The following is a 19,358-nucleotide window of genomic DNA, read 5'->3' as shown; positions in this document are numbered from 1 at the left end:
TTGTGCTGCATGGAAAAAACGCATTTCTGTGTCTTGCAGTCACTGCTGTTTCTCTCAGGTGGTTCAGCTCCACTCTTAATGAAAGTTTGAGGCGTTAAAACAACATTTAAACACATCCTGACAGGTTTTTACTGGTGCATAGCGTTGGAGCATTTCTTATTCTTTGCAAAATTTTGCAAACCTTTTATCTAAATAACAAAGATAACAAAATATGGCTGTCATCAAGAGACAGTTTCTTCTTTAACTTGTCAAAATATGTCTAAATTCTTTAGTTCACTTGCAAAATAATCAATCAAACCTTCAAAATCTGATCAAAGACTTGATTGCAGTCATTTGGAGTCTTTCTGAAGTTTAGTAAAATTATAGATTTATTGTCAGATTTCACAAATAAGACAAAGCAACAGGATATTTACTTACTCCGGCAATGCAACTTGATTTGGGATGTTAAAAAAAGCTTCTGTGAAGCTGTGATGGTTGGAGTTGAAGTCAATGGTACTGTTGCCAATAGCCAATAGGAAAGGCAGTTTGAGTCCCTATAGTGGGCACACTTGGGTGATTTCACAGTCATGAAAGGTGTACTTTGATTATGAATTATGAAGTCCCTGGGGTGGACCCCTGGCCAGCAAGGTTCAAGCCTCTCAGGGCTCAAAAATATTTTCAAGCTAATTATAGTGAGGTAGATTGTGACAGACATATCAACAAATGGAGTGGTGGATTACTGTGCTGTTAAATGGCATGTAATTCATTTAAAAAAGTATGATTTGTGGCAGAACAACAGATATTGCACCAAGAGTCCATCCATCCATCCATTTTCTACACTGCTTATCCCGTTAGGGGTCGTGGGAGGGCTGGAGCCTATCCCAGCTGTCATTGGGCGGGGTACACCCTGGAATGGTCGCCAGTCAATCACAGGGCTGACATTTAGAGACAGGACTGCTCACAGTCACACCTATGGGCATATTAGTGTCACCAGTGAACCTAATGAGCATGTCTTTGGTGGTGGGAGGAAGCCGGAGTACCCGGAGAGAACCCATGCATGCACGGGGAGAACATGCAAACTCAACACAGAAAGGCCCTGACCGGGAAGTGAACCAAGAGACCTAACCCTGTGCTACCGGGCACCAAGAGTGAGCATCTCTTGGGGCGTTTCCACTAAGGCTTATGGCCGCGCCGAGCCAAATCAAAAAAGGCTGATTTGCATTTCCATCACCAGTTTGGTCGTGCCAAGCCACACCGAGCCCTGCTCATGAGTAGGGCCAAAGCAGGCCAGGCCCCCCTTCCAAGCACGCTGCACTGACATTGAAGCGCTTTGCGGGGTCCGATTTGCTGGGGGGATTTCCCCCTCTGCTATTGATAACCCCTCCATGATAAATTTTCACCCCCCAGCGAGATGGGGGAAAAACGTTTTATCCCTGCCTCTGCACCAGCTGTCCATAACTCTGTTACAGTGGTGTCAGCCATTCACTAAACGACTTAAATATTTATATATTTATTTATATATATGACACAAGACCAATACATGAGATTTTTTTGCATACTACAGTCCGATATGCGCATGGCTTCTCACTCTGACGAGTGAGATCAGGAAGGACCAGGCACAGATCCAGAAATAGGCCTTTTTCTGCACCTACTAATAAGAAAAGTTTGAGCCTTTCCTCCTCTTATATACAAATTAATTCTAGACTTTAAAAAAATAAAATGCTGGAGATGTTCGTAAACATTTCACCCATGTTGGAGTCTGCTCTTTAGAGACCCACAAATCAATAATAAGGAGACTGTTATTTAACTTAAACGCAGGAAAATTCTCACAGTTCACAGCTATTTTTTTCACCATCATGTCTCGTCAGGACTTTATGTCTTAAAAAGCTTGTAAAGAAAAAAAGAAATCGGAATTTGAATCTCAGAGATTTTTATTTTTAAGAGAAAACATTAGTGACTAAGATTTTTCTGTGCACAGACTTGATCTCCCATCTCTTGGTGACACAACGGTGAAAAGATAAATATTCTGTGACTAACGGTTTTCAAAATATCTACATATATACAATTAAAAAGTCCATACGCTTTTTTTCAGTTACATTCATTTGTTCTGTTCCTTTAATTGGAAGAGTTGGTTGACTACACCTCCCACAATGCATTGCGGTAAACAACATGGTGACGCCCTCGGCAAAAAGTCAAAGTAAGTGATCAAAAATGGATTAGAAATGGAAAAAAAGATGCTTATTATTGTACCTAACAATCTGGATTCAATCTGTAAAGACCCCGAAAAAATCAGTGAAGTTCCATGCTCGCTAGAACAGCGTCCTTTAGGGCTATGGAGACATCGAGGATAGCAAACTAGCAACAAGAAAGTCAGCTTTCTATGACTTATGGTTCAAAAGTTATCAGGACTCACAAGAAAATGTTCTGTAAGAGCTATGAATGCTTGGAGAACAGAATTAGAAAGGCACAACGGAGAGCTTTCAGATGAAAAAAACAGCTGTCAAACGTTACCAAGTAATTTATTAAGAGCTGTGCTAGTGCCGCGTGAGCTCTAAGGGTTTAAGACAACAAGGGGAATGCTGTGGAGTGGTCGAGTCAAAGCCCAGACCTCAATCCGATAGAAAATTTGTGGCTGGACTTGAAAAGGGCAACTGTAATTGCAGCCAAAAGTGCATCTACTGAATACTGACTTGAAGTAGGTGAATAATATAAACACCCAGTCATGATCAGCTGATGGCCAGCTGATCCCAATTATCACCTCCCAGCTCCCACAGCCAATCACAGCTCTTCCTCTCAACACAGTGGTGTATTTACATATGAGGTACTTCTCAATAATCCCTGCATGCATTAACGCTGATGCACCACACTACTGCTGGCAAAGCTTCACCTCCTCCACCCCAGCCTCCTCCTTTATAGCATGAAACTTGTTGCACCCTCATATTCAGATTCATCCTACTATGGATTGATTGCTTTTGAATTAATTTTATTGTTTTCAATACATATTTTCATAAATGTTTCTATCCATATGGTGGTTTCTAGCTGTGCACTCCCTGGAAAGTCAAATCGTGCTAAAAATGTCATCTATGTTATCGATACTAATACTAAATATGATTGGGGAAAAAGTACCAGTGCCCTTCAGATAAACATATTCCTCTTAAATAAACTAAAGCAGCCCAAATAGAACAACGAGTAACAGACAGCATTGTTGGCACTGATGGGATATTAATAAGCAAACACTATCAGGGCTGTATGAATGCAACTAAAATGATTACAGGTTCACTACAATGATTATGCAGCAGACCATTCAAATGTTTTGTTTCTGTATCATAATTATGTAGAGCACAATAACAATTTCATTTCCAATTTCATCAGCATCCGTGGTTTGCAATTGGTGAGGAAGCAAATGAACCGGTGCAGTGCAAGTCCAGCTAACATTTAATCACGAGGCAGACGGTTTGAGACATTAAAATTATTGAACAACGTGACGGGTCCAGACCAGAGAGAAACCAAATCAGAGCATGAACGGTGAGAACAGAGAGGTAAAAACTCAGCAGGGTGGTTCAGACGACGGGAGAGTCTGAGAGGTCCAATAAAAACAGCTCAATGTGAGAGACGGCGGCACGACGGGCTGCTGCAAATTACAACAAAAGGTTCAGACGGAGGGAAGGATGGAAACAATTAAAGAGCAAAGGAAGCAATTAGGAGAAGAAGAACGTCTGAAGAGACAAGGAGAAAAAAAGCACAGAGAGACAGGCACCAAAGGTGATGAGGAGAAAGATTCATCAAGGACAGAAATGTGACTGCAACATGGAAGGATAAGGGAAGAAACAGGGAAGAAAGCAAGGAGGAAACAGGAAACCAACATCAAATTTGGAAGTAAAGAAATTATGAAACTGAAGGAGATAAGGAAAGAGTGAAGGATGGAAAATGGAGGGAACAAGGAAGCAGAAGCATAAAGGATGAAACGAGGCAAAGAATTAAATCATGTTATTATGTGTTAAGTAGAAAAAGTGTGTCAAACTCAACAGCAGCAGGGGCTGGATTCTGGATTTAGGTCTAACCTGAGAGCCTAACAGGGTCAACATCTGACCATAAACTGTCAACTTTATTTTCACCTGTTATAAATTATGGGGGGAAAACTTGATGATAAATGATTCTGAGATTTTAAAAAGTCAAAATGATAAGTCCCAAGACTCAAAATCCGAGATAAAAAGTCAAACTCAAAAGGTCAAAACACAAAATTAACAGTATATGTAAGGTTTTACAAGGCAACAACATGAGATAGAGCGTTAATATCAGGAATTAAAAAGGTAAAAAAATGAGATAAAAGTCAAACTCATGACTTTTAAAGGTCATAATACTTGATAAAAATCAAAATCATGAGATTTTAGGTCTTAGTATATAATGAAGTTCAAAACTGTGGCTTTTAAAGGTAAATTCTGTTTTATAAAATCAAATCATGAGTTTTCAAGGTTCAAAAATTAGAAAAAATCTATATCTAAACTATTTTAAAGGTCGTAATAATTAATAAAATGTCAAATCATGAGATTTTTAGGTCTAAGTATGTGATGAAATCCAAAATTGTCACTTTTAAAGGCATAAAAAACTGATCAAAATCAAAATCATGAGTTTAAAAGTTCAAAATATGAGATAAAATTTAAAAATGATGAGTTTATACATCTAAATATGTGATGACATTCAAAATCACAAGTTAAAAAGGTCAAAAACTAGATGAAGTTCAAAACCATGACTTTAAGAAGTCAAAAAAATGAGATGAAATTTGAAATCATGAGTCCTAAAGGTCAAAATACGAGTCAAAAATGTGAAAACTGAGTCCTAAAGGTCAAAATATAACATTATTCATAAAAGCGAAAGTTAGGCATTGTAAAGGTCTAAATATGACTTAAAAACTAAAATTATGGATTTAAAAGGTCAAGATATTAGATAAAAAGTCAAAATCATGCCTTTAGAGGTCATAATATGTGAAAAAATGTCAAATCATGAGATTTTTTTGGTCTGGATTTTTTTGGTATGTGATGAAATTCAAAATTGTGACTTTTAAAGGTATAAAAAAAATTAGATACAAAAGGTTTAAAAGGTCAAAATACAAGATAAAATTTTTAAAAATATGAATTTTATAATTCTTAATATGTGATGATTCAAAATCATGAGTTTAAATTTGAAATGAAAACACAAATGTATTTATTGTCCCACATCCCTGACATCTGAGTCTAATTAATTTAACTCTTCACTTTTCAATGTTCTCTGACTCAACAAAGAGATTTTAAATCATCAAGGTTAAGTTGACTTTGTTATACTGGAGGGAATATGCAGACCTCATACCGGTGGACCAGTTAAAACAAAAATATGATCACGTGGGCCGGCTATTACCATACCACGGGCCAGATTTGGCCCCGGGGCCTTAACTTTGACATCCCTTAAGTAGAAGGAAACAAGGCTATAAGATGAAATGAAAAGGTAACAGGATAAATGGAGGGAAAAAAAGGAAGCAAATATGGAATTAGGAAGAGGAAGAGTTACAAGAAGGAAACAAGATCAAAGAAATAAGTGCTAACAATGACAGAGAAAAATGTAGGGAACAAGGAAACAACAAACAGACGAGAAAAAGGACACAGAAAGACGGGCCGGGGGGAAATAAAGAAAATAAAGAAGAAAATAGAGAAGGGAAATGGTAAATAAGAAAGTAAAAGGAAAGAGAACAAGAGAGGGGAAAGAAAATAGGACAAGAGAAGAAGGAAACAAAGTTTAAAAGGAGGGGAAAAGAAACAAGACTAATGAAGCAAAAAAGGAACAGAGGAAGAGGAAAGGAACAAGCTCTGCAAGGCTGGATGGATGAGTGTGTGATGTTTGTGTCCTGACCTTCAAGTAATGACACCTCGTTCATTTGTGCTCCAGACTCTTCCATAGACACACAGTCAGAGTCTCAGCTCCTGAATCTGTGACAATATTTAATAATTCATCAATAATCACACTGCACATCTCACTGAGAGAATAAATATTAAAAAGGGGTTTGTTTCATTCTGGACCACTTTTTTGCCCTGAATTCAGACTTGCAGGCACTTTTCAGCCTGATGAAAAGAGAGGAAGGAGATTAAAGACGGAAACTCCGCTGTCCAGCATGAAATATAAGAGAGGGAAGATGAATGGATGAAACGGGGAGGAGGAGAGGAGGGACAGAGGAGAAGATGAAAGAGAAGACGGGGTTCAACAGGAGGACGTGATGTTTCAGTTGGTCTGATGTTCCATCCTGATCCAGCTCTCAGATCCGGACCAGGATTTCAGGGAGACCGCACTGCAGAGGGGATGAGAGAGGACTGAGGAGACTTTAAAACAGAGAGAGAGAGAGAGAGAGAGAGAGAGAGAGAGAGAGAGAGAGAGAGAGAGGGATGGGGGCAACTCATTCATGAATAAATTAAAATTTAACACTATTCACCTCTTCTTTTAATCTGTCGGTCAGATCAAACCACTCACACTAGTCAAATATAAAAACTAAGCAGGAACTTCAACCTAGATAAAGAAATACAAATATCTAACCTCTCTGCTGCTTTCATCAGACACGATCCTGACCTCAGGCAGAAACTCTGGAACATAACTGAATTAAAGAAAGCTCACTGTGTTGGTGTCCTGCTCAGCTGCCGCTCTTCATCGCTAACTAACTTTTATTGGAGACAAAGGGCACAGGAAAGAGTTGGAAAAGGAGAACAAGAGCGTGGACATGACCACTAGGCTACAAATGCCCTCTAAGTGTCACATAAATAGTGAGACTCTTTGCAGAAACATTGTAAATGTAGCTCAGGTTCCTCCCATTTCTCTGATCTTTGCAGAGATGTTTCTACACCTTGATTGGAGTCCACCTGTGGACATGATTCATAAGGGCCAGAAGGCCTCACAACCCACAGTGTTTATGCCATGAGGTCAAAGGAACTGCAGAGCTGCAGGACTGTTGACAGGCAAAGATCCGGGGAAGTTCTGCTGGATTGATTGAAGGTTCCCAGGAGCACAGTGGCCTCCTCAATGGAAGATGTTTGGCACAACCAGGACTCTTCCATGAGCCGGTCACAATCTGGGAAGAAGAGCCTTAGAGAGGGGACCAAGAACCTGATGGTCACTCTGACTGAGCACTAGAGATCCTGGGTGGAGATGAAGAAGGACAACCATCACTGCAGCCTTTCACTGTGGAAAAGCTGGCTTGGAAAAACTCACAATGCAGGATTTCATGTGTTCTGCACTGAGGAGAGGCTTTGTTCTAGCCACTCTGCCATAAAATCAAGATGAAGCCAAAACAACTGCAGTGATGGTTGTCCTTCTGGAGCTTTGTCCTATCTCCACACAGGATCTCTGGAGCTCAGTCAGATTGACCATCTGGTTCTTTGGCTCCTTTTTTACCAAGACCTTTCTCCGCCGATTACTCAGTTTGGCCCCAGCGACCACTCTTGGTAGAGTCTGGGATGTACTAAACTAGTCTTCCATTTAAGAATCCTGGAGGCCATTGAGCTCTTGGGAACCTTCAATCCAGCAGAACTTCCTCAGATCTGTGCCTGTCAACAGTCCTGTCTGAGCTCTGCAGGCAGTTCTCTTGACCTCATGGCTTGGTTTTTGCTCTGATATCCTTGTCAGCTGTGAGGCCTTCTATAGAGAGGTGTGTGCCTTTCCTAATCAGGACCAATCGATTTCATTTGAAAGGAAACCTGAGCTACATTTACAGTGTTTTGCAAAGGCTCTGACTTTTTAAATCAATGTGATATTTCCATTGTTTTATTTTCAATTAATTTGAATCAATTTTTTAACCTTGTCATGATTGGGTACTGAATGTAGATTATTGAGAATTAAAATATTTTTTATACTTTTACTTGAAAAATTTATCAGCAAAACAAAAACAAGTTTACTGATTGATATTCAAGTAATATAGAGAGCAGTCTCAGAGGTCCGTCACTGTGCACCATCAGTCTACCATACTGCGGCACACACATGCATGTGTAACATGCACAATAACACCACATCCATGTCAATTACTGTGCTAAAGAGCACCAGGACAAGGTGCTGGTGATAGCAGGAATACACCCACCCTCAAAAACCACAGTGTTTGTGCAGTGATCTGCATGTGAAGCTCACTCCAGAGCAAACTGCTTCCCCTTTAGTCAATCTTAGCAATTCCACAGCACACACGGAGACCAGAAGCAGAACCCCACTCTGCTACACTTGAGAATAATAGCTAAAGAAAGGCTATTTTAGTGGAGTACACTGCAAAACTGCATCAATCCACATAAAGCAGATTGATCACTTACCTACACTATATTGCCAAAAGTATTCACTCACCCATTAAAATAATTGAAATCAGGTGTTCCAATCACTTCCATGGCCACAGGTGTATAAAATCAAGCACCTAGGCATGCAGACTGATTCTACAAACATTTGTGAAAGAATGGCTCGCTCTCAGGTGTTCAGTGAATTCCAATGTGGCACTGTGATAGGATGCCACCTGTGCAACAAGTCCAGTGGTGAAATTTCCTTGATCCTAAATATTCCATAGTCAACTGTCAGTGGTATTATAACAAAGTGGAAGCCATTGGGAACGACAGCAACTCAGCCACGAAGTGGTAGGCCACGTAAAATGACAGAGCGGGGTCAGCGGATGCTGAGACGCATAGTGGTTCTGCAGAGTTAATCGCTACACACCTCCAAACCTCATGTGGCCTTCAGATTAGCTCAAGAACAGTGCGGAGAGAGCTTCATGGAATGGGTTTCCATGGCTGAGCAGCTGCATCCAAGCCATACATCACCAAGTGCAATGCAAAGTGTCGGATGCAGTGGTGTAAAGCACGCTGCCACTGGACTTTAGAGCAGTGGAGACACATTCTCTGGTGACGAATCACGCTTCATAATCTGGCAATCTATTGGACGTGTCTGGATTTGGTGGTTGCCAGGAGAACAGTACTCGTCTGGCTGCATTGTGCCAAGTGTAAAGTTTGGTGGAGGGGGGATTATGGTGTGGGCTTGTTTTTCAGGAGCTGGGCTTGGCCCCTTAGTTCCAGTCAAAGGAACTCTGAATGCTTCAGCTTACCAAGAGATTTTGGACAATTCCATGCTCCCAACTTTGTGGGAACAGTTTGGGGATGGCCCCTTCCTGTTCCAACATGCCTGTACACCAGTGCACAAAGCAAGGTCCATAAAGACATGGATGAGAGAGTTTGGTGTGGATGAACTTGACTGGCCTGCACAGAGTCCTGACCTCAACCTGATAGAACACCTTTGGGATGAATTAGAGCGGAGACTGAGAGCCAGACCTCGTCCAACATCAGTGTGTGACCTCACAAATGCACTTGTGGAAGAATGGTGAAAAATTCCCATAAACACACTCCTAAACCTTGTGGAAAGCCTTCCCAGAAGAGTTGAAGCTGTTATAGCTGCAAAGGGTGGACCGATGTCATTTAAACCCTATGGATTAAGAATGGGATGTCACTTAAGTTCATATGCGAGTCAAGGCAGGTGAGCGAATACTTTTGGCAATATAGAATATATAAGAAGTATAAAAATATAGAGAAAATTATGACAGTAATTCAGCCTCAGAAAGACAAAATAACCTGCTGTTTTCATGCTAATCTCACACTGGACATGCTATTATTGTGAGATCTCGCAATTCCCGCGAGAACTCAAAGTTCTTCTGTGATCTTGTGATCTCGCCTCCATCTGCAGCCATCAGTTGGAGGTAGTGTGAATGCAACGCTAGGGACATGGAGCGTGCAGAGTTTGTGGGCCACATAAGATCGCCTCATCATGCCGATGTAAGAAGCGAAGTCACCTGTAGTCTTTCATGTCAAGGACACACTGAGCCTGCACATGCATCAGTCTTCTGATGTGACTATGGGGCATATGCACATCACAGTCAAGGCTAAAAGATACACCATCCAGTCCAACTCTGCAGCCTTCAGTTAGCCACTGTAGATCAGCCAGTCATCACAGTCTCAGGAAAGACTATGACAGTCGAGCAGACATGATTTGAAAGCTAACCCTTGAGAATTTGAAATCATGACGATGCTTTCTAGCCGCAGTAGTGCCTGACAATGTTCAGAGTAAGGCAGTGCTGCTTCATAAGATAATTTAGATTCTGATGAGCATGAGTGGTTGTGTTTGTGAGAGAGGATTATGTGAGCAGCACAAAACAAAGAAAAAAAAATCTATGAGATGTTAAGACCCCTGTGTGTGGATCTGAATGGTATCAGCTCCTGCATGTGTTCTGCATTAATGAAACCACTCAGCTACACCCTGAGAGTGTCTAAGTGTGATTTAGCAGAGTGAAAGATTTACTCATAGACATGCATGCTGAAGCACTGAGAGAGAGAGAGAGAGAGAGAGGGATAGGTGTGTGTGTGTGGGAGTGTTGGTGTGTCAATGTGAGGGTAAAGAGACACTCCAGGTATCAGGGGGCCTGGCATCGCCAAGGGTAACAAGGTGGTATGCTGACAATCACACACACCCACACACACTCTCCCGCCGTGATTTCTCGTGGGAATGTCTGATTGGCCGCTGTGAGCCTGCTGGGATGCTGGGATCCTGTGGCGATAGTAACCAAGCGATAACACCAGCCATCTGACCCTCTTAATGTCTCAGTGAGCCAGTGTGTGAGTGTTTATGTGTGTGAGTGTTTATGTGTGAGTGTGTTGTGCCATCTGTGCTGCTGGATCAGGGGAGAGGAGGCAAACAGTGATTAAAGTAGAGACAAAGAGATGAGAAAGGGAGAGGAAACAGGAAAGCAAGAAAGAAAGAAAGAAGACTGTTGCTGAATAGTTACTGAACTACTGCTATCAGACTTTTGATCAGCTGGTTACATAGTTAGTTAACCAGTGATGCTGTAGGCTGTTCTCAAACACACACCTCTGAAAAGTTCACTGTTTCAGGATGTATGTTTGTCTGACAGTGGGGTAGTCAGTAAGTTAGAGGGTTGGTTGGTTGGTTGTTTTTTTTGTCAGGCGGTTGGTTGGATGTTGTGTTTTCTTATTTCTCAGTTAGATTGTTGGTTGGCTGGATGTTTTCTTTGTTCCTTCATCAGTTAGATTGTGGGTCAGTGGGTTTAGTTTTTTTCATAGTCAGACTGTTGATTGGTTGGTTGGTTGGTTGTGCCATTATTTCATAGTTTTGTTGATTAGTTTGTAAGGTTGTTAGTTTGTAAGTAGGTTAAATGGTTGGTTGTTTTGTGTTTTCCATTGTGAGACTGTTGGTTGGTTGGACGTCGTGTTTATTTCATTTCATTCATATCATTTCATTCATTTTATTGTCATTGTACAACGTACTATGAAATTGTTTTTGCAGTTCGATTTAGTGCTTGAGCAGTTTCTCATTTCATATTGAAACTGCCCTAGGATATGTACTGTTTTTTAGTCTGTTAGTTTTGGTTCTTATTGTCCTGAACCGTCTTCCTGAGGATAGCAGTTGGAACAGGTGATGTGCTGGGTGGGATGAGTCCTTCAGGATGCCCAGGGCCTTCCTGTGGCAGCAGGACCTGAACAGCTTCTCTAAGGAGAGGAGAGCACAGCCTGTGATTTTCTGTGCTGTGTTGATGACCCTGTGGAGAGCTGTCTTCTGTTGAGCAGTGCAGCTGGAGAACCACACTGGGATGCAGTATGCTAGTACATTTTCAGCGGAGCATCTGTAAAAAGACACCAGCAGCTCCTTGGCCAGGGCGTTGCTCTTCAGGACCCTCAGGAAGTGGAGTCACTGCTGGGCCTTTTTCAGGTGCAGGCCCAGGAACTTAAAGTCCGAGACCCTCTCCACAAAGTCCCCGTTAATGTGTATGGGCTGAGGGTCAGATCTGTTTCTCCTGAAGTCCACTCTTATTTCTTTAGTCTTAGTTGTGTTGAGGACCAGGTTGTTGATGCTGCACCATGATGACAGTTTTTTGACCTCATCCCTGTACGCAGATTCATCTCCCCCTGAGATGAGCCCGACCACTGTCATGTCGTCTGCGTACTTCACGATGGAGTTGCCTGGGTGGGTGGGGGTGCAGTCAAATGTGTAGAGAGTGTAGAGCAGGGGGGCTCAGTACACATGGTGTTGAGGCTGAGTGCTGTGGAGAGGTGGGGCCCTACTCTGACTCTCTGTGGTTGGTCGCTGAGGAAGTCCTTATTCCTCCATTAGTTAGATTGTTGGTTAGTTGGTTGGTGTGTTTGTCACTAAGATTGCTGGTTGGTTAATTCGTTCATTAATATGTCTTTTAATAAGTTTGTTAGGTGCTTGGTTGGTTGATCAGTTAGTGGGTTGATTAGTCGGATATTGTTTTCTTTCCTTAGTTAGATTGTTGGCTGGTTTTTCATTTGCCTCGCAGATTGTTGGTTGGTCAGTTGGTTGGTCTTCCCTTAGTCAGTTAGATTGTTGGTTGGTTGGAAAGTTTATTCATACACCTGTTACTTAGTTTGTTAGGTGCTTGGTTGGTTGATCAGTTCGTGGGTTTATTAGTTGGATGTTGTTTCCTTTCCATTGTCAGTCAGACTGTTGGTTGGTTGGTTGGTTGGTTGGTTGGTTGGTTGGTCTTCCCTTAGTCAGTTAGCTTGTTGGTTGGTTGGAAAGTTCATTCATACACCTGTTAATTAGTTTGTTAGGTGGTTGGTTGGTTATTTTGTTCATTTACACATTTGTTCAGACAGTCAGTCGGTCAGTTAGTTATTTAGTTATTTAGTTGCTGGTTTGTAGTTTTGTTTGTTCTTTCATTCAGATTCTGCTTTATTAGTGAGTTTATGGGTTTGGTTGTTGGTTGGTTCATTTGTTCATTCATTCATTCATTTGTTGGTTAGGTAGTTGGTTGGTTTGCTAGTTTGTTAGTTAATTTGTTTATTGTTCATTTGTTGGTTAGTTTGCGAGTTATGTTAGTTAGCTACGTAGTTGGTTTGTGAGTCGGCTTGTTTTATTTATGCATGTGTCCATGAGTGTGTTCATCTGATTTTTTGTACATTTGTTAATTGGTTGATTTCTTCATTTGTTTCTTCATTTTTTAGTTAGTAAGTTTGTTTGCCCATTAGTTTAATATCTGGTACAGTATATTTGGCTTGGGTGTTTTTTTTTTCCTTATGTATAAGTGAGTCAAGAAGGTCAAACCTTAAACTCCAGTTAGTTAGCTTGTTATGGAGTGGGTATGCTAGTCAGGGAAGATAATATGTTTGTCAGTTATTTATTTCTATTGGTGGCCATTTATTACATTTTAAAGCTTAGACTTTTTTTATCTGTTTTGTTTTGTGATGGGTTGGTCCTCACGGTCATTTTTGAAAAGCACATGCTAACATTAAAGCAGAAATTTAAAATCCAGACAAAGACAAAAATAAAACCTGTGTATTTACAAATGAGACACAGCTGTGTCAGACAGAGAGTAGACAAATAGTCCAGGAACAGTAGATGGGCCCAGTGGTTGGTCAGTGAATGAATAACTGACAAAATGATGTGGCTGAGTGTATTAGCACTTCCTGTCTGGGACAAAACTTTTTTAGTGGCTATTAAAGTTGCTCTGAGTAACAAATTTCAGCATAGAGGAGGCCATTCTTTGGAGAAGCTGTTGGCCAGATTAATAACCATTGCTAAAGGTGCTGCTTCAAGATTTATTTTCACTGCTGGGGAGCATTTGCAATTAAGGGAGTGTTGATTTTGGCAGCAACAAATGATTTCATTATCAGATACAGACCATTCAGGTTGCATATAAACAAGATCTGCAGACTGCATGATCACAGCAATTATAATAAATAATAAACTACCGTCTGAAACTACTGTAGTCACTTTTGCTGGCCTCTGTAATCCTCACAAACACACAGAGGCACAAAGCTGCTGGTCCGTTTAGATGCAGAGTGGTTTTATTGTGCTGACTCAGACGCTCTGCAGACTGGCTGAGCTCTTCATATATTCATGTCTGCCTCTGTCTGTGTTCCGGGGTCTGTGCGTTTGTATGCGTGCGTGCATCAGATGGCAGTAACTGCTGTCAGACCACATGACTAACTGAATTTTAACCCAGGCACAAACAACGACACAACACAACAAACAGGGAGGCTGCCAGAGCGCGGCGGCTCCTGCTGTTCTCTCAGCTGTGACTCAAACTCAAGCTGAGCTACACAACAGGAGCAAAGCATGCAGGGAAATGCTCACTGACTCACTGCTCATTGTTGTAGTTCAGGTGATTCAGATGCATTCGCACGTAATTCATGTTTAGAAAAACACGGAGGCTCATTCGGCAGGTGTGAGAAAGGCATACATTTGACCAAAAACACTATTTCAACATGTTTGGAAAACTGTTGGAACACATTTCTGCAGAGCTATAGTAAAAAAAGTTTTTAATGTACACTTTGTGGACAAAAGTCTTTGACCATTACACCAACAGGGATTGTAATGGCACTGAATTCAAATCCATGTACAGTCATGGAGGAAAGTATTGGCAGCCCTGGAAATTTTTCAGAACATACACCATTTCCCCCAGAAATTGTTGCAATTACAAATGTTGAAAGAAGCACCCTTCAAATCTGAGAGACCTGGAGCAGTTTGCAAAAGAAGAGTGGTCCAAAATTCCAGTTGAAAGGTGGAAGGAGCGTGTAGATTGTTACAGAAAGTGATTGGTTTCAGTTATTTTTTTAGCAAGGGTGTGCAACCAAATATTAAGTTGGGGTGCCAACAATTTTGTCCGGCCCATTTTTTTGAGTTTTGTGAAAAATTATGTCAATTTTGGCTTTTTTCTTCAGATTTTTTGTGTTGCTTCAATGCACATAAAGGAAACAAACATGTGCATACCAAAAACATTTGTAATTGCAACAATTTTGGGAGAAATGGTGTATTTTCTGAAAAAAATTTGCAGGGATGCCAATACTTTTGTCTATGACTGTACTTTAATGTAGAGTTGGCCCTCCTTATGCATCTATAACAGCCTCTACTCGTCATGTTTCAGTAGGAATGTTTGCCCATTCATTCTGTAGAGCATTTATGAGGTGAGGCACTGATGTTGGACAAGAAGGCCTGGCTCACAATCTGTTCCAGTTTATCCCAAAAGGGCTGGATGGGGGTTACAGTCAACTCAAATTGGAAGGTAGGAGTCTAAGCTGAGGACTCATTAACTAACAACTTTTGTAATCTGTCAGCTGTAATATTTCATTTCACATGTCTAATACCAGCGGAAAAATGCAAAAAGAAAACAAAATACTGACAACACAAAGCTGGAAATCAACAGATGCCAGAGGAAAATCAACAAGTCAAACAGAAATAAAATCATGGCAGCAGTGGAGGTAATAGGTGATGACAGCGAGGCGTGTTTATCGATGACACCAACGCCACATGTATCAGCTGTTTTTGTGTTTATGTGTATGAGCTCCTACCTGGCTCTCGGAGCAGCAGCTGAGCCATTGCCTGTGAGCTTCCTGCCGAGTTTTCAGCGACACACTGATAAAATCCTTCATCCGACTTCACCAAACCCAGAATCTGGAGGTTACTGCCATCCTGAGAAACGCACAAAAGCACACATTTAGCTTTAGGCATTCAGTGTTAAATATTTCATGACTGGGACATTTCTACTGGACTCACCACGATCTGAAAATAATCGCTGGGGATGACTTCCTCTCCGTTCTTTATCCAGCGGACGGTGGGCGGAGGATTTCCTGTCACAGCACACTCCAGCTCGATGTCCGTGGACTCGTAGGCGTACGTGTTGGTGGGGTAGTTCAGGAACTGAGGCGGCACTGCAGAATAAACAACACGTTGTCATTGCTAGGAACATTTGTCTGCTTTCCTTCAGGATTCTTCCACATTTGTGAGTTTCTGCACCAACCTTGCTTGATTATAAAGTGATTAAGATAATTACAATCTGAGTCCTGAGCTTATTACTGAGGAGCAGAATGTGTCTGATCTCATTAGCCTCCGTGGATCATTACACGTCTTGTTGTCATCTGAGGTTTACAGGTTTTTATCTGCAGCTTTCTGCTAATTTTGCAAACAATCAGTTTATAATCAGAAGGTAGCAATTAAGACAATGAAAGAGTGAAGAACCGGCAAAGTCAAGTTCATTCATGGTGTCTTTTCTGATGAGCTACAGGGATTTTTTTTTTTTTCATTTAGTCTCATCACAAAAAAAGGCTGTTGTTGATGTTGTTAGAATGGCATGTGCAAAGATAAACTTTAGACAAACCAGGGGCTCATGGCAACCCTGCTACCCACCCAGAAAGTACTGTAGACCAGGGGTTGTCAATGTTGGGGTCGGGACCCCATTGCGGGTCACGAGACACAGAAATGGGGTCTCCAGATGCCTTAAAAAACTATTTCTTTATTACTCTGTTGCCACTTTACACCAATTTTGCCAAATTTTAACACATTTTTGCCACTTAAAACCCATTTTTTGTCAGTTTTAAACCCTTTCCACACTTAGTTTTTGACTGTTTTTGGCACGTCTAAACCAAATCTTACCACTCTCCACCTATTGTTGGCTCCGTTGGCACATTGTGGTCACTAATAATCCCTCTTTACCACTTAATATGCCTATTTTTGCCACTTTAACCCATTTTGCCATATTTGGTTATTTTTCTGCCACTTTTTGGCACTTCTAACCCATTTCTGCCACTTTAATTACTCTTATTTCACCACCTTTCCTGGCAGGTTTTTTTTTTTCCATTTTTAACCAATTTTAGCTATTTTTAAGGTATTTTAATTCTGTTTTAAGCAAACGGATTAACATTTTTAAGAGGGCTACTCACTACTCAAATGACTTCAAAAATATATTTGTTTCTTTGATAAACATATACCACAGCTTAACTTTACAATGGACCATGATTTTGCTGGCCCCCAATTTGGCTGGGCCACAGAAAGCTCTCCTATTTTTCCCCCCTAATGGGCGGCCTTGTCTGCACATCACTATTCTTGAATGTGCATGGCTGGGTTCAACCACCTTCAGGTACAGCAGGGGTCCCTGGTCTCTGGCACCTTTATTTTGGCGGTTGCGGGCTGAAAAGGTTGAGAAGACCAGTGCTTCTCAACTGCTGTACCTGAAGGTGGTTGAACCCATGGGGCCCATGGAGGTCAGAGAAATCATTGTCCATTGTGAAGTTAAGCTGTGAAAATTATTTGTTTATCCTTCTTTAGATGAAAAAACTTTTGTTGAAAACATAATTTAAATGGTTAAAATTGCTAAAATTGGTTTATAATGGCAAAAGATAGTAAAAAGGTGGTGAAATTGGATTGTTAAAAAACATAAATGGGTTTAATGTGGCAAAAAATGAGACACAGGGGACAAAAAATAACCAAATAGGGTTAAAGTGGCAAAAATGGGCAGAGAAAGTGGTAAAAAGGGATTAAAAAGTGGGTGAAATGGCTTCAAAGTTAAAAAAAAAATTGGTGGAAATTAGGAGGAATGGAATGAAATATTGATATAAACTAGTAGAAATGGGTTAACTGTGTTTAAAATGGGTAGAAAGTGGTGTAGAAAGGGGGTTAACAGATAATAATAATTAGTTTAGAAGTGTCAAACCAGGCAGAAAAAAAGTTATGGATACGGTTTAAAATAGACAAAAATGGGTTATTAGTGCTAATAATGGGTCAACAGAGGCAACATTAATCTTAAGTGGCAAGAATTGGTTTAAAAGTGCCAAAAAATGTTTCTACCCACTAACCCACTTTTTATGCACCCAATTTTTCCCATTTTACCCACATTTCACTATCTAAAATGCCATTTTTTGCTAGTTTAACCAATTTCTGCAAATATCTGCCTCTTTTCTCTTTCTTAGTTAACTCTTTCTTTCCAGGTAATATCAATTATTCAATTCAATTCAATTTTTTCCACCAAATTTCCAAACATTTTAGCCAATTTAAAGCCATTTCAGCCACTTTTGAATTCCCTTTTGCCACTAGTGGTGGAAAGAGTTTAAAATTGACAAAAATAGGTGTTAAATGGCAAAAATGTGTTAATATTGATGGGAAAATTGATGAAAATGGGTTAAAATTGGTGTAAAACGGTAACAGTGTAATTTAAAAAATATTCTTAGTTTTTTTTTAGGGAATCTGGTGACCCCCTTTCAGTGTCTTGCGACTCCCAATCGGGTCCCCACCCCAAGGTTGAGAAACCATGTTTTGGACTGGAATCATGGAGAGAGGGCTGGTAGGCCCCTTTAGGGTCCCTGAAGGTGTGAAAATGACCTCGGCAAAGTATATAGAGTTTCTGACCAACCACTTTCTTCCATGATACAAAAAGAAGAACCATGCCTTCTGTAGCAAAATGATCTTCATGCACGACAATGCACCATCTCATACTACAAAGAATACCTCTGTGTCATTGGCTGCTATGGGTGTAAAAGGAGAGAAACTCATGGTGTGGCCCCCATCCTCCCCTGACCTCAACCATATTGAGAACCTTTGAGAACCTTTGAGAACTCTCAAAAATGCAAGCTAAAAAGAGAGAGAATGCTAGCCTAAAAAGACCTTTAATTCATGCAAATATGACTCCAATCAGATGGTACCAACAGTCTTCTTCAGCAAAAAAAAAAAAGTGAATGAAAAAGTCTGATTTCACAAAAGAACTTCATGTACTTCTGTCCAAAAACAACAACCATTTGACAGACACAAACTTGTTCTGAAAGTTTTTGCCGCCTGGTAAACTGTCCTCGGACTCACTGAATATAAAGAGAAGGGAGAGGTAGCTGCCATGTTCCTGCTCTGTTATCGCTGGACGTCGTCTCTAAGAGCAGGGATGTGAGACAGGACACATTTTGAGTCTTAACGGAGACAACGACGAAGCCTGAAGGGGCCTCATGTAGCAGAGAGCACCACGGTGACGCTGTCAGCGCCGCGAGATGGCAAACATTCTGCCTGTCAGCAAACACAAGCACACATAGATACAGGACTGTCCTGTAACTGTCAACAAACAGACACGTACATATTCATGATGTCATGGCGTCCTGAGCACAACAAATAAAAACAAACATGGAGATGGAGATGTATGGAAAACAGAGAATAGCACAAAAAGGGGATTGTGGAACACATCAAGCTGGATGAAAGCACTGAAGGAAGGAAAGGAGAGAGGAAAGGAAGGGAAAGGGACAAACGTAAGAACAAAAAAATAAGGGGGGAAATGGAAAAATGTATAAGAATTAGAGGGAAAGAGAAAGATAAAAGATTGGTTATACTTTATCCCAGTGGGCCCTAATTACCTAGTTATTTTATAGTAATTAGTGTAATTATCTTTCTCAAGAATAAGCTTGTAGTTACCTTTTAATAAGTTAGCATTTTACCAAGTAATAACTAAGAAATTGAAAGGCGCTATATATAAATTCAAGATATTATTATCATTATTATTATCATTAAGAAATGGGGTAATATTAGGGACTATTTCACTAGTAAGGAAGTATTTATTATTTAGTCAT

The 19,358-nt window shown here is 40.6% G+C and overlaps 1 protein-coding gene across 1 annotated transcript in view; it reads right to left on the bottom strand.

Annotated features, from left to right (window-relative positions):
• dcc (DCC netrin 1 receptor) overlaps window positions 1-19,358 on the bottom strand; it is a 326,580-nt gene that overhangs the window by 219,732 nt on the left and 87,490 nt on the right. The window contains exons 6-7 of the mRNA XM_041810331.1: window positions 15,538-15,692; window positions 15,333-15,453 (exon numbers count right to left, since the gene is read on the bottom strand). Coding sequence (XP_041666265.1) covers window positions 15,333-15,453; window positions 15,538-15,692 — 276 coding nt within the window. The remainder of the gene's footprint in view (window positions 1-15,332; window positions 15,454-15,537; window positions 15,693-19,358) is intronic.

The sequence above is a fragment of the Cheilinus undulatus genome, linkage group 17, assembly GCF_018320785.1.
Source record: "Cheilinus undulatus linkage group 17, ASM1832078v1, whole genome shotgun sequence".
Classification (NCBI taxonomy): domain Eukaryota; kingdom Metazoa; phylum Chordata; class Actinopteri; order Labriformes; family Labridae; genus Cheilinus; species Cheilinus undulatus.
The sequence above is the reverse complement of the archived record's forward strand: the minus strand, read 5'-3'. Positions and strand labels throughout refer to the sequence as shown.